General features: G+C 45.5%; 1 protein-coding gene across 1 annotated transcript in view; it reads right to left on the minus strand.

Annotated features, from left to right (window-relative positions):
• Positions 1 to 332: 332 nt before the first annotated feature.
• Positions 333 to 21,563, minus strand: part of AGPAT4 (1-acylglycerol-3-phosphate O-acyltransferase 4) — a 128,573-nt gene continuing 107,342 nt past the window's right edge. The window contains exons 8-9 of the mRNA XM_090042562.1: positions 19,256 to 19,454; positions 333 to 5,826 (exon numbers count right to left, since the gene is read on the minus strand). Coding sequence (XP_089898688.1) covers positions 5,735 to 5,826; positions 19,256 to 19,454 — 291 coding nt within the window. The 3' untranslated portion in view covers positions 333 to 5,734. The remainder of the gene's footprint in view (positions 5,827 to 19,255; positions 19,455 to 21,563) is intronic.

The raw sequence follows: 21,563 nt of genomic DNA on the forward strand, positions 1-21,563 counted from the left end.
TTGTTGTTTTTTTTGACAGAAGATTAAAGTGTATGCGGGGGGGGGGGGGAGAAGAGAGGATGACGGGGTAGGGAGGTGTTGAGTCAAATCCATGAATTGTACTACCACAGCCTTTTCTTGTTTTGTCCACTTTTACCAGCAATGCATCATTGTAGTTCTGTGTGCTTTGGCTGCTTTTCTCATTTTGGCCTCATTTTTTCCCATCTGTAAAATGGTTACCTCCCTGACAGGAATGTTAAGAGCATATGAACTCACTTGGTTCTGAGCCTGAGCATCAACTGTTGGGAGACTTATTAAATATACTACTGACAAAAGACCCACAGTGGTTGTACTTCAGCTTTTAGGTTTTATTTTGTATAAACAAACTTAAGACTACTTTTGTTAAGGCAGTTGTAAAACATACAGTTTCTTGGGGTCAGGAGGAGGGCAAACACTGAGGCCTAACAAGACACTAATTCTCTTAATACAGTAAAACCAAAACAGTTTTATTCTTTTTCAGTTTGGCAAGTACCTTTTTTTTTTTTCTCCTTTTCTTATTAATAGGCAGAATGGTGCGTTACAGCTAACCCAGCCAAAGGCACCAACCAGGTGTTAAAAAGCAGTGGCAGGAGAATTGCTTAGTCAGACTGGCAACTTTTACAACAGTGAGCCAGGTGGCTTCAGCAACTCATAGGCAAGGGGGAGGGAGAGGGCTTTGTGTGTCCCTGCCAGTGTCTCATAGCTGGGGGCTGCGCCTGGTGCAAGCACAGCTCACAGGCAGAAGGGAACTGGAAGCTGTTTCCATGCTGCTCCCCTTTCTCCCCATCTCTGCAGCTGGAAGCTGTGTCCAGGCTGCAGCCTTGGGGGAAGTTTGGGGTGGAGGAAAATGGCGGCAGCATAGGCACAGCTTTCAGCTCCCCAGGGCAGCTGCTCATTTCTGGCACAGGTACAGGCCAAACCCTGCAGTACCATGGACTAGCTGTAGTTCATGGGTCATATGTTGCTGGCCTAGGCTGTTGTGCATCTGATGGTGTAATCCAGGCCTCCCACGTAACTCATTAGGGCTGCTTAAAGGGCATGGAAGGAAGGATCCAGACTGAAATATTTGCGCCCACGTCATTACCAAATGTCTGTCCCAGAGGAAACAAGCCACACTTTCACTGACATGCATTACTGGTCACAAGGGGCACTGCACGCACTGGGAGGAAACAAATTAAGGACTCAAGAGGGTTAAGCATTTTTTTAATCAACACACTGGTGGCCCTTTAAAAGGTGAAATACTAGGCAGAGTACCTCTTAACTAATGCAGTTGCTGTTCAGCTATGAGTAGCATATTCCTATGGTGTGGAGCAGACTTAAGCTAGTCTTAGTGTTAGATCTGCAACAAGGCTCCATTGGCTACTTTATTTACCCTGATGAGGTAGCATGAACAACCTCTTACTCTCCCCTAGGACCGCTGTTTTCAAAATGATGTGGACAGGCTCTGTTACACACACTGGCTGCGGGGAGCTAAATGGTCCTTACTGTCATCAGAAATATGTTGTCTGTGGCCCTGCAGCACAGCTGGTTATCTAGCAGTAAGTTACTGTGCTGTTGCTAGTGCAGCAGTGGTGCAGCTGGCCTCTTCCTCCACTCCTATGAAAGTACTGAGCTCAGGCAAAAGTAGATATTCAAAAGGCTGTTGCTATGAGACGACTGCAGTATCAACAGAAAAATGATTCGGTTGAATAAAACAATCAGGGCTACAGTTGCAGGCTGCACGCATTTACTTAATTTGGTGGACATGCAATTAGCCCCTACCCTTTCCCGTTAAGGACCATATCATTATCTGACACTTTCATAGTTTCTAGGGTCGGAAGGGACCTGAGCAGATCATCTAGTCTGACCCCCTGCCATGGCAGGAAAGAATACTGGGGTCATATGACCCCAGCAAGGTGTTCATCCAGCCTCCTCTTAAACACCCCCAGGGTAGAAGCCTGCACCACTTCTCTTGGAAGTTGGTTCCAGACCCTAGCCACCCTGACCGTGAAGTAGCGCCTCCTGATATCTAACCTAAATCTACCCCCTGCCAGCTTGTGACCATTATTCCTGGTCACTCCTGGCCGTGCTTAGGGAAACAGTGACTCCCCCAGTGCCTGCTGATCCCCCCTGACTAGTTTGTAACAGGCCACTAGATCCCCCCTCAGCCTTCTCTTGTGGAGTCTGAACAGGTTCAGGTCCCGTAGGCCTCTCCTTATAGGGCCTGCCCTGCTGTCCCCTGATCATGCGAGTAGCCCTCCTCTGGACCCTCTGCATGTTGGCCACATCCCTCTTGAAGTGTGGCGCCCAGAACTGGACGCAGTACTCCAGCTGCAGCCTGACCACTGCTGCACAGAGGGGGAGGAGCACCTCTTTGGACCTGCTCGAGATGCATCTGTGGATGCATGACAAGGTGTGGTTGGCCTTCCTAACTGCCTCCCCACACTGCCGGCCCATGTTCATCTGGGAGTCAAGACAAGAGGGGAGTTCCCCAACCTGTAGGTATGGTGCGGGTTCTTCCTCCCCAGGTGCATCACCTTGCACTTGTCTGTGTTGAAACCCATCCTATTCTCGTCCGCCCACCCTTGTAACCTGTCTAGGCCATTTGACTGTGTGGGTGTCTACGCCACAGCCCTCCAGTTTCTTAATCAGAACGGGGTGAGAGACAGTGTCAAAAGCCTTCCGGAAGTCCAGGAAGACTATGTCCACTGCTACCCCTGTGTCTAACAATCTGGTGGATCTGATCGTAAAAGGCCACCAGGTTGGTCTGACAGGACCTGCCACTGATGAACCTGTGTTGGTTGCCCCTAAGCATGCAGTCCCCTCCTGGATGTGTGCCAGCATAATTTTCTCGAACAGCTTGCCTAGGATCGAGGTGAGACTAACCGGCCTATAGTTTCCCGGGTCCTCCTTCCTGCCTTTTTTGAAGATGGGGACCACGTTGGCCCTCTTCCAGTCCTCCAGTACCTCTCCAGAGCACCATGAGTGCTCATAGAGCCATGCCAGGGGTCCTGCAATGACCTCGGCCAATTCCTTTAAAACTCTAGGGTGGAGATCATCCGGGCCAGCTGACTTGAATATGTCCAACCCCTCCAGAAGCTCCCTAACTAAATCCTCGCTAACCCATGGCCCAGGTGTGCCTCCCCAGGGCCCGAGGGGGGCCCAGCGGGGAGGTGGCTGTTCTGGTCCCTTTTTAGCAAGGAGACATTCCCGGATGCTTTTGGTGAGCCATGGAGGCTTGTGTGCTCTCCTGCTCCCTTTGATCCTCATTGGGATTACCTTCCTTTGGACTTTGGAGGATCGTCTCCTTAAGGAGCAACCACTCTCCTTGGACACCTGGCTCCCCCCCCCCCCCGGGACCTCAGCGCTTCTCCAACTATCCTCCTTAGCTCGTTGAAGTCTGCCCTCCTAAAATCTAGGGCCACTGCCTTACTGCATGCCTTTGCCACCTTGCGCTGGATGGTGAATTCCAGCAGGCGATGATCACTGTTGCTCAGGTGGTCAAGCACCCGCAGCCCCCTTACCAGGTCATCACCTGTGGCCAGCACTAGGTCCAACAAGGCATCCCCCCTGGTGGGGCTGTGCACCTCCTGGGTTAGATGGAGGTCCTGCACTCTGGAAAAGAACCGACGTGAGTGTTCAGACCTGGCTGACTGCTCTTCCCAGCAGATGTCCGGGAAGTTCAGGTCCCCCATGACTACCACATCCTTAGCCTTCACTACCTCTGTGAGCTGACCCAAGAATTCCTGGTCAACATCTTCTCCCTGGTTGGGAGGTCTGTAGTAGACCCCCACCATTAAGTCCCTTTCCCCTTGACTGCCTTGTACTCTAACCCAAAGCACTTCAGCGTGCCCCTCCCCTGACTCCTTGCTTATTAACGAGGATGTGTATTCCTCCTTAATATAGAGTGCCACGTCCCCACCCCTCTTTCCTATCCTGTCCCTCCTGTACAGCCTATAGCCCTTTAAAAATTCCAAGCCAGCATCAGCAAGATTAAGATCAGCACTAGCCACTCAGTTATGTTGCTCCCTTCATAAACTGCCACCTAATATTAGGGAGATGACAGCACTACAGTGGCTCTTCCCAAGGTGTCAGGAGACACTGAACAGCAAATGCTTAGTTCATGGCAAGTACTGCACTGTTTTGCTATTTTTTTTTCTAACTTACTTTTTTCATCATAAAAGGTATTTTACCCTCTGCTTTGGTGATAGCAAACTAAGCAGACTTAGTTGTCTTAACTAAGAGTCCTCAAAAGTCTTTGCACTGTCACCTTGTATCCTCTGGCCATAATAATTCAACCCAAAGCAGCTGTGTCTTTTGGAAGGTGGAACAACTGCATGCAACACATTCAACAGCTGTAAACAACTAATTGCCATTCTTTCCCACCTAGAAAAGTTTATTTCCAACATCCGTAAGAAGTGCAGCTCCCTCAAGGAGCTTGATTTAAAGGTGTTCATTTGTTGTAGAAAGCTCACTGATGAAAATATTTCCATGAGTTGTTTTGCTTAGAAAAACCCAAACAAACTGGTTTTATAGCCTGTTTTAGCTAGTAAGGATGGGGCTATAAATTGATGAATCTTTTAAGAAAGTTGGACTTTGTTCAAATTGAAATCTAGGAGGTTTCCATCATGGACTGCTCTGGGAGCTGAATTTTGCAGGGAGCTGAAACCAACCCTTCCCCCACCACCTTACAGGACCAAATGGAAAATTAATGTATACCCCAAAGAAGCAACAGAAGAGACAGATATAGAATGTGGTGAGGGGGGAGTGGGCAATGTTTTTGTTTGGTTTTTTAATGCACACTTATGGTTGCTTTGTTACTGTGCCTGCTGTTAGGTTCCTCTTCTACTGCTGCAGGCAGTGCCGCCATGCATTTAAAAGTCTTTTCCAAGCTAGGAACTAGGTGGTTTCACCTGTATCAGTAGTATTCAGTCTATGCCTTCCTCCTATTCCTAGTTAGTGTGCCAGTGGGCTCAGGCTAGTCCAAAACTGGTCATTGGAACAATGAGAGAACAATCTGAACACGTGACTTGTGCTGAATATACTTGAAGCCCAATTCCAGTTCCTATGATGCAACTGAAAAGCACGGACAGACTCTTACACACTTTCTTTCCTCCCTCGTTTGCCCGACTGCAGCAGAAGCTTGGTTTATGGATCTGATATGAAGGCTTTATACATACAGAGGAACTCCTGAAACTGTTTTGCTCCAGCAGGGTTGTTTCAGTCAGACTGTAGTGTAACCAAGTGAAGCATCACCTTGTATTTAACAGTGACATTATTACATTGTGAATGCACAGTCTAGCTGTAAACAGGCATCCATCTTAATCTTCTGGCAATGAAGTCTCCTCTGACCTAGTGTGCCATTCTTTAGAGCAGGTTGAGAAGAGCCTGCCGTCACCCCCAGGCCAATGCCCAGGTGAGCCTTTTGCCATACTCAAGCTAGATGCATGTTTTTCCTCAACCTACAAGAGATGTCATACGAAACCAACCAAAGCAGATGCACCCAAACCCAGTGTGAAAAGGGGATTGGAACAAGTGCATGTCTCACCAACTGTGAAATTCCAGGTCAAAACCCTAGAGTAGGGAAAGAAGTAGAAATAAAGAGCACAAATTCAGGTTACTACAGCAGCCATTCACCTCATCCTGCCTTCCTCTCACTTGAAGGACCATGATATGCACTTTAAAGTTTTCAGAAGTTGCATCTGTTCCCTTTGGATTGAAGCAGTCTCTGGAGCTATTACTTGTGTTTCTGCTTGTTGTCGTTGTTGCCATAGGTAGAGCCCTTGTTGATTTCTGTCACCCCAATCATCCATCGGACACCAACAGAAGCTGCAAAGAGAGGGAGCGAAGGACAGGAAGTTATTTTAACAAAAAAAAACCAAACAAACCCGAAACACCCGTGTCAGCTAAGGAGCAATTAAAATATACAAGCCACAAAGATCAGGTTATAAAAATGAGAGTGGTGTTGACATTAGCAGCATGGTGATGCAGCATTCCTAACAACACTCATCCTACAGCAGTCTCCAGCCAGAGGTCGGAGGAAGGCAAAGATCGTTAACTCCCATTTAACAGTCACAAAGGTAGGATGACCTGCCTAGTCACACAGCAGACCCAGGGACAGGAGGCAGAAAGAGAAACCAGCTCTCCTGCTTCTTAGCATAGCAAGCTCACCCCGGCCTTGTGAGCAGCCCACCAGGCATTTGATAATATAAGCAGCCAGAGTGGTCTAATGGGGAACATCATCATTGCTGGCGCACTTGCTTGTACACCAAAGCCCTGACCACATGTCAAGAGGAAGGTCCATTTGGGGCTTGTTTTTCCGTTTTGTGGTTTTACTCCACTGTGAGCACTTGACTGGCCAAGTAGATTCACATGGTCATCTGCACCGTGTAGGCTGCAAGGGAACTTTTATTTGGTTTCCTCTCTTTTCCCTTGACAAAAACACAATGAAATCATTTTCAAGAATATCTATCTATGCTCTCCATTACCCGGAAAGAAAAAGCAAGTGCTGCGGTCTCTTAACTGGTTTAGCTGAGTACGAGTGTTTTGCTAAGACTGCTCCAGTATGGGTGGTGTTTGCTAGGTATTCTTTGATGGTTCATTAGCAAGGGCCACACTAAAAAGATTCCTAAGGTTGTCACTATAACCAACAGCTCAAGTAGCCTATCCCCTCCCTCTACAATGAGATGAGATCTGGATATAGGAGGCCACAATGCTGGCTTCACAGGGTCATTCAACCCTGGAGACCACACTACTGCTGCAGCTGAGCATGGCTGAGTTGATGCTGGTGACCGAAACCTCCTTGCCTTCTCCAGTCGACTGGCAACCAATATAATGGACAGCAAGACTCTTGCAGCTGGGTCAAGCTTCTGTACAACATCCCCAGAATCAGAGGAAAACAGGTGCCCTTTGTTCCACGTGGTCTTTTACTGGGGGACTCATTATGCAACATTTCCCTTTGTTATAACAACAAAAAAGCTATTTCCTACAGTTTCCACGTCTGCCCTACCCTACAGGTGCCTGCACAACATAAGAGGAAGAAATTCCAGCTATCAGGCAGTGCCCAACAAAAGGAAGACACTGGGGGAGGCAGGCTGAGGGACTGCTCAAGTGTACAGGACAGCCATGCAAAGAAGCCCATGTGGGACAGTCACTATGACTACAGAAAAAAAAACAAGCCCAGACTTAGTATTGCCTCTTAAAAGCCTGCAGGCTGGATCCAACTTGCAGAGATGGAGGGGAGAGGAAAGGGGGTGCTGCCTTTGTGGTGCAACACTTAAGTGCCTGGGAGAAGTGGCAGTGGTGGCTGGCCCGACTGCCCTGAGCTGGGTTATTTCTGCCTGGAAAAACGTTGCCAACTGCTGGCCTAGATCAATGGTTTTCAACCTTTTCTCATCTGTGGACCCCTTTCAAATGGAGGTGCTAGATCCCTTTGAATTGTACATGTGGATATTTACATATTTTTCCTTGATCATAGTCATCTTTTGCAGGCCCTTTATACAGTCTGTAGACCCCAAAGGGTCTGCTGACCACAGATTGAAAACAACTGGTTTAGATGGTTCCTGAAGACAAAGAAAGAAAAAAAAAGCTGGTAGGTTGTTGACCTGCTACCAGGAGTCAGTCAACATCACCACTTGCTAAATAATACCTAGTCTCAGCCCTGCAAAGGAGGAGTTCGTTATATCCTGTTCAGCCAAGCCCAACCACTTCTGCATTCTCCCCCACTAAAGGTCCTTATCTATGACCAACTCCTGCCAGCTTCTCATGGGTGGGAGCCATTTCCAGCACCCCTGCAAAGCACTTACTTGGGAGCTGGGCACAGCAGAAGCCTCTCTGCCATTCAGACAACCCCACTGAAGATTGCTTGGCAACAGGAGAGCTGCAGCAGGTGTGCCCTTATACGACAAGATGAAGTATGGAGCAAACATCAAAAGCATTTTCATTTAATTAAAAAAAAGTGTGGGCATCCAGTTGGTTACAAATGGTTTCCTTTGCTTCTCAAGGGCATGACATACTACAGTGCCTCACCAGAAACGCAGGGTGTTCTCAGATGACAAACTAGGTGCCACAGCACGCATCTATCCCATTTGTGCCAGCCAGCCCCACCATGCGCAATTTCCTGAAGGCTAAGGGGCAACCAAAGCTCAAATGATTTCACTTACTATATTCAAGCCTTCATCAAGGTGACAACTAGCAGAGTCCTGGAGAAAGAGAAAGGCAAAGGAGAAGAGAAGGGGAAAGGAGGGCAGGGAAAGGGAAAGAGAAAGACAGACACATCTGCACGCACTCATGCACAATATTTTATTTATGTTTTTTTTAAACAGATACATGCTCTTAAAAGCCAAGTCCATACCCACTGAGTCCCAAGGAAGTTCGAGGGTCTTCAGTGAAGGTTGATAAGACCTATAAATAACTGAGCAGGTTGCTCATAAATTAGTGATGCTCTTGTTTTTGCACCAATCTGAGGCAGGCAAGGAACTCCTAACATCCTTCCCTATACTATCAATTCATCTCTCACTGAGACACCTGCAAAATGGACTATGGCTCCCTTTTGGCCATGCTACAATTAAGCTCACTCAAACGACTACACTGTAGGCAATTAAAAATATAACTGGTCTTCTCTGAAGAGAGTATTCAGCATCTGCTTTTGCTCCAGTAGGTGAAAAATGGCCAATAATGGTTCCCAGGAGTTGCTAAGTAATGAATAAATTATAATCCTGTTGCATAAAAAGGAGCCCCTAAAACGTGTAGATGCTGAAAGTATGAATGACTCTCCCTGTTTAAATCCCAGGCAAGCTTTTTGAGGCCGTGGCTAGTCAAACAGGTTGTACCAAATGCAAAGAACAGAAATAGGAATGCCCAGGCAAGTCAAAGTATTAACCAGTGGGATGGACACGTGGAAAGGTGCTTTTGGACTCCTCCTCACCCAGAATTAGAGGGAAAAAAGGTAAGTAAATAAGCTATAATACAAAGTTTTCAGGACAGATATCTCTCTCAGGGCTGGACAGACGCTTGCAACATACCCTTCCTTGGGAGTGAAACAATTAAAAGGAAGAAATCATTTGATAGACTTGTGCATCTCATGGGGAGCAGGGCAGCCTTTGATTGCAAATCAAAACAGAGAAAAGTACTTGGACAAGAGAATGGACACTGAGGGCACATCCAGACAAGAGCACATGTGCATTTTTCCAGGGACAAATAGCAAAGGCACAATATGTGATACTGCTACTTGTCCCCAGGGAACGCCTGTGCACATGCGCTCTGGTGCACAGCAAGTTGCCCTGGGTGGGGTAGAGGAGGCTGGGGCCAGCACCTGGGGGCCTCCTGGGGCTCTAGAGGTGGCAATCCAGCAGGGACCCTGGCTGGCAGCCAGAGCATGGCTCTGACCAGCCAGGCCTCCGGTTTTGGGTGGCGCACACTGCCACCATGTCTGCTGATTCGCTTTTTTCTAGTGTGGATTTTTTTTACATTGGAATCTCCCAGTGTCAGAATAACCCCCTGCACTGCAAATTAGCCATCTGGACATGCCCTAAAAGATAGTTAATCTGTACTCAAAGAGAAGGTCAGAATGAATTCAGATCTGATTCATTCCATTTATGGGGCTGTTTAATCTTACAGGGATGAAGCCAGAGAGATGACCTCCTTGAACCTGCAAAGATGGTTCCAGCAGAGGTGAGATGCTGTAATATGGCAATTCCGGTTAGGACTCTACGGTTCTAGTCCCTAGTCCCCAACTTCTCTGTGTAACCATGTACAAGCAGCTTAACCAAATTCTGCTCAGTTAATTCTTCCTGAAGCAATGAAGAACATCAATGCCAGATTTGGCCCAATGACACCTCAAATTTACACTACCTGATCAACGTTATGGTAACTCATCTAACAAGGCCCAATGGGGACACGTGGGAGGAGGGAAACGGCAAGCAATGTGGCACAAGAATAGTTGCTGAACAGCTGCTGTTGTGAGGGTATGGGCACAGCCTTAGCTTTGTCTCATTCCACCTCTCTGCTCCCTTTCAGAAGCTTTATTCATGCAGTCAGGAGGTACAGGACGCAGTGCGGCAGCGAGCTGCAGGGGGAGAAGCTCTACAGCCATTTACCTCTAAAGACATGCATCACAATTTGGTTGTTAATGGTGTAGGGCAGCATGGGGGAAGGGGGAGCTTGTCCAGTCCCCCTCACACAGTCAGTCTATGGGCAGAGTGCAAAGAAAGGACCAAGGTTGATTCCTTACCCTCTTTAGGGAATGCAGCAGTTGCTTCAAGAGTTAAAACACCCATTTATGCAGGCCCAGTGTTGGACCTTAGTTCCCACTTGGGCAAAACTGTCAGATACAGTTTTGCCCAAGTTAAACATGAAAGACTGGGTTCTGGAAGTTCACCAAGGTGTTGAAAACCTGCCTACAGCCACCAGTAATGTATGGTACAACTTGAGGGTGCATCATAAATGCATGGGAAGTCACAGGTAATCCCACATGCCATTCCCCGCCTCCCCAGGAGGACTTATTCTAAGAGCTTTACAATCTGGGAGGTAAAAAGCAGCCTATTAGTTAAACAGCTTAGTCACAGTATTGGATCATAGATAGACAAATGTCCAATTACACAGCCACAGGACTGGACTAAGATATGTGAACGCACAGAGATGCATACATCAGGCCATATGCCTTCTGTACTGGGGTACGGCATAACCAGGGGCAGGCATCAGCCTCAGGTGCTGATTTAAAGCACACCAGAACTGCAGCCCCTGGGGGGGGTCCATGCCGCACCGCAGCAGCAATAGCTTGTGTGCAGAGAACCCATGCTGCCCCCTGCCACCCTTGAGTCCAGGGCACCCCAAAGTTACTTGTTACACCTCTCGTCTTAAAAGAGTATGCCAGATGGGCGTGCACTCCAGTTCTTACGGGGCGTGCGGATTCACGTATCTCACGATCATCTCATTTTGGAGTGGAGGGAAGAGTGGGGAGAAAGCGTGGGAATACCCAAATCCCAGCTACTATGCTAACTTGGTTTGTAAAGGTTCAGTAAACAATGCAGTCCAGCACCAAAGGGGGAGGAGAAAATGACTGACTGAGACTTAGGCCACTAATGCAGATTTTTAAATATGCTTTTAGGTACTTAGCCACTGGCTGCCCAGCTTTCAGCTGTGAATTGTCCTTTCCAGATGCTGCAGATGAAAAATCTTTTACATCCAGCAACAGCTCAATTGTCAATTTGTTCGCCCTACGATGCCAGTGAGGCACCGCACTTAAGAGGAGTCTAAAAAAAACAGGACATTTGTCTGGATGAATGCAAATACTCAGACAAACAGGACTGTATGATTCTCACAACTCAGGGCATAAACTAGGTGATGAGCTTAGGAAGAAATTGCAAGGTGCATCTCCGACCTGAACCTTCTTACACTTGCTATTATTGTCTAGGCTAGACAGGACACAGCACCCAAGGGGCCAGTGGCCAATTCCAATACGGCCTCTTTGTTCTAAATTTGATGTTATAAACATGCCTTCTGTAAGCAAGCTTTCATCTCTTCCCTCCCCGCCCCCACCCAGACTAATTTTTATTCCAAAACTAAACAGACAATGAAAGTCTTAAAAACAAAGCTGATGAAAAATCCTTATGGGGACAAGAGTAGTTGTTCTAACTGGTGTTTAGCTCAGGCTGTATCCAGTTCTTTTCCAGACCTACAAAGTGTACTTTATGCCTGGAAGCTAGTCTAAATCTCCTTTGCAACTATAAATGTGGCCAAATAAAAGAAGATAAATGCAAAACAAATCTTGCTTCCTAAAGCAGGGGGAAGGAGCCTTGATGTTCCAAACTAAGACACATTTATCACAACACAATTCTGAAGACCCGGGGGGGGAGTAGTGGCCCAAATTACTGCAGCTTGCATGAAAGGCGGGACACTGATTGTCATCTCGCAGCCACCACTGCCACAAAATTGCTGCCAAGGTCCCAGCTACTTTTCAGGGCATATCCAAGTTATTTGGTGGGCTGAAGGTTGTTGAACCCTGCTCTATCCAACCAGTGCTAAACCATGCTACTTACTATATCAGCTCCTAAACAAGCTTTTTTTTTTTTTCTTTTTTTGTACACCTACGATGTAAACCACAGAAATCAGATTTTTTAAGAACAGCAATGGTTCAATGGGCTGCTCCTTCAAAGGAAAGGTTACTCTACCGGTGTCCTCAACCTTCCAAGTCACTGCTTTCCTGGAATCCAAGACAGAATTCAGTGAATACTGTTGCCTGTGCAGTCCACTGAGTTACAAGCAAAAAATAAAAATGCAACTCAAAAGGCCTTTCATTGCAAATTCAGATACTTATTCCAAGCCACACTTTCAAATTGGGTTCTTTCTAGATATTTTCATTGTTCTCTTTCTATGATGCTCCCCTAAACAGTTTGTTTTCCCCCATTGAGTATTTCTAGCTCTGCTGTAACTTAGTCATATTTAAGATTATTAAAATAAAGTACCTGCATGGATGGGAACTTGTTCTCTCATTAAAGGGGAAGGTACCTGCAGGCTACAAGTGATTTGTCCACCTAATTTGCTGCAAATAGATACCTCTGATGACAATCTTTAGCCAACTGGCCCCCAGGAAAACAATGGGAAAGCAATGGAAGAGAAGGGTGACAAATCTGGATGAGGTTGCTCCTTAGGACTTAAAGAAGCTGAGCTCTGAGCTGCTGACAATGGTCACAAACCAGCTGACCAATCTACAGAGCCACTTGCAGTCCTCTCTTCAGTAAGGTGCTGGCTCGCTGGACTCACTTAAAGGGATACAATAGCTAGTCTGGGCAAACGAACATGATTTTGCTCCATGCAACAGGTTGAGCTCAAAGAAGAGGTACAACCTAGCTAGTAGTAAATATTACTTAAAAAATTATAATAAACAAATATTTTCCCCGCCTAGCCTCCAGCTTCCACAACACAGCCATTGTTGTAAGCAACACAGAGAATTTTAGGTTGATCTATGAAAGTCTTCCATATTTACTCTGCAGTTCAAAGCCACGTTAACTTGCGGACCTGATGTGAACTGCTTGAAAAGCTTAAGTGTCTGCCACCATATGACCTGATATGTGGCTTTACCTTAAATACTAATGGGGGGGTGGGGGGGGGGGAAAAATCACATGAGGAAATTAGAGAGTGTTTGGCAATAATTTTCAGGACTGTGCGGCTAAGCTGCATGCACAGAACATGCAGCTGCACATGCAGAAAGAAACTCCACACCCAATTTGCAGTCCCTCTGGATTTATTTTCTATTGCTTGTGCAAATTACCCTTAAAAATGTCCTAAGGTTTTTCATATACAGTCAATATACCAAGAACCCATTTTACCCTCAGTGACACTTCTTGCACTGTAGCAACATCAACAAGTTTTGCCACATAGAACAGAGCACCCTTGGACCTCTGAAGAACTCTTCCAGGCCAGCCTGTGAAGTTGGAAGCAAGTCGCCAAGGGCATACTCTTGTTTGCACGGCAGCCCATGGGAGCAGGTCTCGTGACAGCACTGGTACATGTATTGTTAAAAAAAATGCACTAGCTCATGCAGAGTTGAGATCTCGTCATTACTCATGCTGGTTTAGTATTATAATTCTCTTGCCTGTAAAAAAATCCTTCATGGACTGGAGCCAGGCCAGAAAGTCCAGATGCCATTATGTTTTTAGAATTAGACAATTAAGAGCTATTTTTTCCTCAAAAGCCAAGAATGATCCTTTAATCCACTGCATGAGACACTAGCTCCCCCCCGCAAACACAGCTGACAGCTTCTTTGCCAGTGAAGTATGTTTAGCCCACAAACATTTGCTTTCAGGGTTTCATACAAGTTATCTAACAGCAAATATAGCTAGACCAAACCTGCCTTCTCTCTGAAATCAAGACCCTCCCTCCCCCCCCCCCACTGCTGTCCATGAGGGATGGAGGGTGAGGTCCTTAACTAAAGCTACCAGAATTTGATTTTATGAGCTCTTCCCTTTCTGATGATTGTAACAGACAACATTTTCAGTAGTCCCAAACCTATTCAGGTGCTTAACTCATTGAAGGTCACCTGGATGTCAGGTCCTAAGTGCTTATGCCCTTTTCTCAAAGCTGAGACTTCTAAACAACTTGGACACGTGTTTTTTTGGACAGGGTCTGTGTTCTGTGCCCAGATATGGCATTGGCATGATAGAGGTCTTTATGAATAATAACAACTAGCCAAATCTCTTATTTCATTATTACTGCTGTATAGAGAAGTGAGGGTAGATGACTTTAGTGGTGCCATTATACACCATGTTTGGGGCCACAAGAATTCAAACTACTGCCTGGCCTGTATTTCAGTGTGGCAGTTTTAAACTCGTTGCCTTTCAATTATATTTTATTGCATTCTAGTGCTGTTGCTTGAATTTAGCCAGAGGATCAGCCATTTCTCTTACAATTCTTTTAATTAGAGCCCCAGTTATTGACTGCAAACAAATATCCATGTTACTCATGGAACACAACAGGTTGGAGGGCATCTGGAAGGGAAAAAGCAAGGTTGAATATAGGAATTGTGGCTTACAGGCAAGAGAACCACTCAATCTTTCATCTCTTTCCCCTCAAAAGGATGCTTATTCATACTAGGTGTCTTACCTGAACCCATTACAATGGAAAGATATGATACGCCGGGTTCTGAAATCTCTGCTTTGATAAAATGCGGTAAATCTACGATCAGCTATTATGGTCAGGGGTGGTTTGGCATCAGGAAGCTTATCTGTGAAATGTGGGACATATAACAACCACACACAAAAAATACACCCGTGCGTCCTTGATGCCACCTTTTAGTCTAAAGTATTTAAGTTAATATAGGAAAGAAAAACACTCTAGGAGGAAAAACACCTAGCAAACTAAAAAGACTATTACAACATTAAAGTGTAAGCAATGCATAATATATATTGGATACAATGCTAATCCCTATTCACAATAATAAAACCTTCCCCTGGCTGAGACGTTAACTCAGTTGGATATTGGACCTCTGTCAAGGAGAACAAAGTGGCTCACATTGTGCTAATAAATATACGCCCATTACATGTTGGATCTGCCAATGAACATCTAACTGGCACACAGGGTCAGGAGAAGCACCAGAACTTTGTGTTGGTCCACTGTTGTTAGTAGCTGGGCAGTTTCTGGCACCATACTCGCTCCTGAGTCCTCAGCCTTTACCACAGACGGGAGAGGGTATATGATAGTGTTATTTGAGGGCACCTCTGCCTAGAGCCAGCTGCAGCATTTGAGTTCTGACATCTTTATGACAAAGAGAGCCCCTGCAAACAGAACAGACCAGCTTCTCCAAGTTGTTCCTGGAGCTCCACTGTGACCAGCAGAGCCCAAATGGAGAGGTCCCAACAGAATGCGACTTATGATACCAATTAAAACCACACTTTTAAACAGTTCTAGAAGACATATGGCTGAGATGTTAAAAAATGACAACAAGCAGAATGCAGTGCCTATAATTTTCTTTTAAAGTCTCAATCTCCTTTAACTCCCAAACCTTTCCATACCTTGCAGAGATTCCAGGTTGAAGTTTTCTAATAAGCCACAACTGCTTGAGCCTTTCTAAGCTCACCTGAACCTCAGCATCCTTTGTATTAGCTGATCAGCAAGAACAGTCAGCTTTACGCTAGTCAGCTTTTAGATGAGATGAGAGGTAATCACAACAAATGCAGTGATTACAAGTTACTAACTCAGATAATTCTCCGCCAAGGTGCCACAGCATCACGAGGTGCTGTAAGATCCTTAAAGGGTGCCACAGGGTACAAACATCAAACACATGATTCATGAGATAAACCCAAAGATTTCAAAATAGGAACCCAGTTTTAAAAACATTCTGACCCATTGGGCTCTGTGTTCTTTGCAATGGAAGAAGAATTGCTCTGTTATTTTTCCATAGTCAAAAAAAAAAAAATGAAACTTAAGAACTGGCATTCTCCAAGGGTGTCTTGTGTCTAAAAAGCTGGAGAACTGCTGGATTAGTTGTCAACCTCTAAGGCTGGGACAGTCAAAAGGAACCTAAGAAAATTAGTCACCCAACTCCTACTGAAATTCAATGAGATTCGGGAGCTTAAGTTGCTTTCATACTGTTAAAAATCCCAGCCCACATGATTCAGTTTCTTTTCATCACACTGGGTCATCAGAAACAGAGAGGAATGCACAGTTCTTGCCAAGTCCAATCACCTTCTGCAGGGATTTGAAAACCAAGCCCCACAGTACCACACAAATTGTGACTGACATGCCTGCTTGCAAAAAAGCTCAATGTATAGCCTGCTGCACTCCATGAATCTTGCCATCCTTATAATGCGCCTCAGCTGCTACTCTGTCCCATGATATGGTTCATTTATTTGTGCTGCAGCAGTCTGTTGTAGATTGCTTTCAGGTCTAGTATTACAAGCAACCCGCAAAGAGACCCAAGAACCAACCCTGAGGATCAGCCTAACACTCAAGACAGGAGTCCCGGCAATTTGTTTATTAAATTAGCTTATTAAACTGCTTGGACCATGGGGGAGCTCTAACAAGAACTAAGCAGGGTAGAAAAACAAAGGGTTTGTTTACCTGTTAGGTCTCAGCAGAATTAGGAGCTTTCTTGGGCCTCTTTTGCTCCTCCTCTCCAGAGAGAAAGAATGACCCAGCAGTTAAGGCACTACCTTTGGACTTGGGAATCATTTGACTCAGTCACAAAGGGCTTGATCTGAAGAGGGAACAATGTGTTGCAATTGCCTGCTTTTAGGTGCCTGGCCACCACTGTGGAATCCAGAACCCTGCATCGTGCACCTGGCTGCCTATACAGTACATCAAGAGATTTGGGCACTTCACATGGGAGCCACAACACAACCCATTGGTTGGGGGGGGGGGGGGGGGAGGAGGAGAGGAGGGAGGGAAACTAAACCTGAGACTAAATATAAAGAAAGATAGCCAATAGGGAAGAACAGGGGTGGGTTTTAAATGCCAACCATCTGTACCTTCCCGACCAGGCTTTGGTGCAACTGGAAGGCACCCGTTTTTATTTAAAAGAAAGAAAAAAAACAAAAACAAAAAACCAAGAACTTTGCTGCCAGAGGAAGACAAGGTAGTGGTTTCTTCCAACTCTATGCAATAGCACAGCCATTACAGCGCTCACCCAGGAAGGCAGATTCCCAGATTTAGCTCCTCCTTTGCCTTAAGAGGTTCAAATCCCCACATCCCAGGAAAGTGCCCAGTGTGGTGCTATAGATTAGTCCAAGGTGGGAGGCTCAAACCACTCCTGCTGATGCTGTTCTTCTTTACACACAAGATTTTAAGATTCATGAGCCAGGGAGAAAGCATGCAACTTCACCCTAGTGGTGCTCCCATGAGACAAAAGCAGCCCTGGCTTCCATTCACTCTTCACCCGTGTGGTTAAAGGCCCAACCAGCCTGCTCCCTGGACTTTCTGCACCAACCACTCCTGGGAGCCTGAGGCTGGAATCCAGATGAGTGCCTCACCCACTGAGCTATACAGATTCATTCTTTGGTCCAGTGAAGCTGGAATCTGGTTTCACTGCAACATGTAAAGAATTCAACTTCTTCCTCCTCCCTGGCCATGCTCCGAAAGAAAGCAGAAGCCTTCACTGTTTGAGGTGGAGACCCTTCAACAGATGGGTGATAGATCAAGCCCTGCAGGGACAGTAGGTAGAAGGAAGCCTAACTGATGGATCCTGATGGGATGAAGGTACCAAACAGCACAGTCCTGGTCAAGACAGAAGCATCATTAGACATGCACAGATGCAGAACTAGAGGTACCCGGGGAGCTCAATGTCAAAACAGAGGCACCTCTGGGATTCAGCTGCCTCCCGGGTTAGGCAGCAGCTGACTGCAGGTTTTTAGCATCACAGGTTAGACTTCAATGGAATGTAGGTGCTTAAGATTTCTCTGCCCTGCAATTCCTCTCTGTAAGACAGAATGCATCCTTCCCCACCCCACAGGGTATTGCAAGGATAGCTACATTACAGATTTGTAAGAGACTTGGATAACAGTGCGATGAAGAACTTAAAGTACCTAGGCTAGAAGAGCTGAGACACGTGAAATGCCTTTGACTATAACCCACTGCAAGAGAAAGTAATCTATTCCGAGATTTGTGCTGACAGAAAGATATAGCTCCAAAAGCACCAGAGACCTAGACAATATTCCCTCCATCTCCTGATCAAGGATGTCACAGCCTCCAAGACGGAGGGCAACTAACAGGCATCTCCCTTCCTTAGGATAATCCCTTCCTTTCACTCCCTTCTTCCCTTTGGGCAGTTTGTGATGTCCTCTTTGAAGAGGACAACCATTTCAACCACAAGCCACTGGACTAGATGCAGGAATTACTGGTTGAAATCTATGACCCATGTAAATAAACAGTCAGATTGGCTGGCTGCATTTCTTTGGATCCAAAAACAAAACATCAAGATCAGCAGAAGGAATGCACTCAGCAGTTAGCTTTACAAATCCCAGTGTCACAACAGCATAAACAAGAATTAAATGCTCTTCCCAGGCTCCCAGAATATGCCCAACATCATATTCTCCAGAAATAAAACTGCTTAAAACTGTAGGCAGCTCTTGAACATAACTGATGTCTTCTACAGCAGCTACCACCTTAGCATTCAGCTCTTCAAAAAATCTCCTCCAACAAGAAGAGAACAACAAATACAAGCAATAAGAGACGATACCAATTGCTAGTTACAATGATCATATTTAATGGGCCAGATTGTCAATAAATTAATCTAATTCCACGGGAATAGTCTTACTGAAGGCAACAGACAAGATTTGGCACTGAACTGTTTAGTATCAGTGCTGTCTGAACAATCTTGGTAGCTGGCAACACTACAAGGCTCATACAAACAGATACTATCCAAGGATACTCTTAAGTTGTGTAAGAAAAGGTTTGATTTGCATGACAAAAAAAGAAGAGGCAGCTTGTTTTTATGAAAGGGAGAGCAGTTGGAGACAGTTCAGAGCCTGTATCTGGGCTTCTTCAAAGCTCATAAGGAGTGTAGTGCTGAATTACTGGTCTGGAGCCACCTTTAATGCAAAAATAAAAAACAACCAAAAATAAACCCAACAACTCAACACGGCCCAAAAGCCTGTTCACCTTACTTGCAGGAAGTTTTCCCAAAGTTGACAGGAACACTCATCTGAGCTGCCAAGTAAAACATGACTCTACAGCACAGACATCAGGCACCTAATAAAGGAAGACAGACTTTGCTCTTTCTGAGAATTCCCCTTGTAAGCAATCTTTTCATCTGCAAACAACTTACCCACAATGAAGACAAATGCAAAACTGGCCAGCGTCAGTGATGATCCACTACTGACCATGTTGATGAGCAGCTTGAACAAAGGGTATAGCAGCAACAAGGCCCAGAAAAGCCAGTTCAAAAGAGTCCATGGTCGCCGGGGTGGCACTATGGGAGTTTCTGGATAGACTCCTGTTCTGTAGTATTCTTCCTGAATGGCATCCTGGACAGAACAAAGAGATGTAACATTTAAATCCTGACTGGCCAACAAAAGCAGCTTTTCTCAGACTTTGATGTTTCTCTTGCTTGTACACTTGTTACCCTGAAAGGAAGATCAAAGATCAAATCATGGCTGGAAATTTTGTACTTCTGGTTAATGAAAGCTCAATACACAGGATTTGAGGTTTTCCTGCACTTTCCTTTAATACACACTCATTAAAAGTTCCCCTCCCTTCCTTGCTCTTGTTCAGTGGAGCCAAGACTTCTGAAGTCTGAAGCTTTCATGAGACCCTAGTGGATCAACATTAAGAGAGGAATGCCACTTGCACTATTTGGGTAAATATTCTCTCATTAGGACATATTTAATCACTTCCTTATCCATGCACCAGTAGCAGCTATCAGACATGTACTGTTGGTAAGTCACAGCAGCTTCTGATAATGGGTTCAGTAGCAAACCCTCCCATTTCCTACTGTATTTTTTATCAATCCTTTATATAAATTGTTTCCACATCTTGGCTTACAGTACAAGGTAGATGCCAACTGGCCCTGTACTCCAAGGAATGCTATTCTTTTAAACCCACTGGGCATTGAGGGCACAGGCAAAAAAAGTGACAATTTCCACCCAATCTGGTCACAGAAAGCAATGTATAGCTGTGACCAAACAAGTACATGGCTGCAGGCCACTTCAAAAATGCCCAATCAGGTGACAATATGACCCTTCATTGCATAAAGGGTCAGATGAGGTTTCAAAACAGAGCCTCTTCTTTAACTTCCATCTGCCAGCCTTGAGCTATTTTCAGAATGGGAATAGGGAAAAGAAACAGAAAGTTTGGTCTGGGGATTTTTCAGCCTCTGCTGCATGGATAACTGGTGCTGCCTTAGTGGGGGGGGTGCATGCCCCCACCTGCAACCAGTCCCACTGACCAGGATGAGTCCCCCCAACAGCCAATATCGCTGCTGGGGGTGGTACCTGGCGCTTCTGCCTACCCCCTGCCCCCGCCCAACATCTAAGTGGTGAGCACAGCCAGTTAGGGGATGTACCGGCACTCTCAGAGAAGAAATTCCCTATGCGTTGGCCACTGCCTTGCTGGAAGGTGGGGTGGATGTATTGGAGCGCTCCCAAAGTGGGACGTTCCTCGAACAAGCACCCTCTCCTCTTTCCCCCCTCCCATTCTGAAAACCAGGGAGGAGGGGCCATTGCTAGAGGAAACCAGCTGCAGGCTGGCAGCCAGCAGCTAGATTTCCACCCCCCAGATCCAACAGCGAACTTCTGTTTGGTACAGAGGATCCTTGCAACTCAGGATGCTTCCTGCATACCATTCTCAGTTACAGCAAGGAGCTGCACTTCTGTCTGCACCCAGACTGACCTTGTATCCAACTGAGAATAAGGGTTTGGGTCTTCATCCTTCCCAAAGAGGCCAATGCACATAAACAGTTTATGAGTAGCATTCTGTTTTCACTTAGAGAACTTTTTCTGTTAGCTTAATTGGTAGAGGGTTTCAAATTTACTACCTCCCCCTCTAATCATGGAATGGAGAAGAACAAAGGACATGGAGCTATGTGTTTAACTCTGACTCTATTTTACCTGCTTTCTGTGGAGTCACTGATAGAAAAGGATTCTCACATGGGATCCTGTATCACTGAACCAGCCCTTACATCAGTGGCAACCAGAAAACAAAAACAAAAAAAATCCACTAGCACCAAGGGAGCCATTCTACTGTAAAAAACAACAAACATAAGTGACATGAGAAATGAATTTAAATGTAATGAAGCTCAAGATCTTTGAGGAACTGAGTTGCAGACACTTTGAGAAAGAATTCATCACCCACTCTCGAGAGCCAACAGTGTTCCTAAACATCTAGGGAAAGGATATTTATATTCTGCTATTATTTTACATTTAATTAACTTCCTGCTTTAATACAATTCTTTAATTATTAATCATTTGAGCAATCACAGACTACTGCCATTTTATTTAATTTGGAAGGGAAATGGGACTTTCAAGAGATCACATAATAATTAAAATGGTACTCTCTCTTTAGTGAGATTATAGAAAATTATGACACTTCTTTTCCCTGTATATTAGACAGTACTGGGATCACTAGGGTCGATTAAT

Source organism: Crocodylus siamensis, chromosome 1 (assembly GCF_052110815.1).
Source record: "Crocodylus siamensis isolate JL-2025a chromosome 1, ASM5211081v1, whole genome shotgun sequence".
Taxonomy (NCBI): Eukaryota; Metazoa; Chordata; order Crocodylia; family Crocodylidae; genus Crocodylus; species Crocodylus siamensis.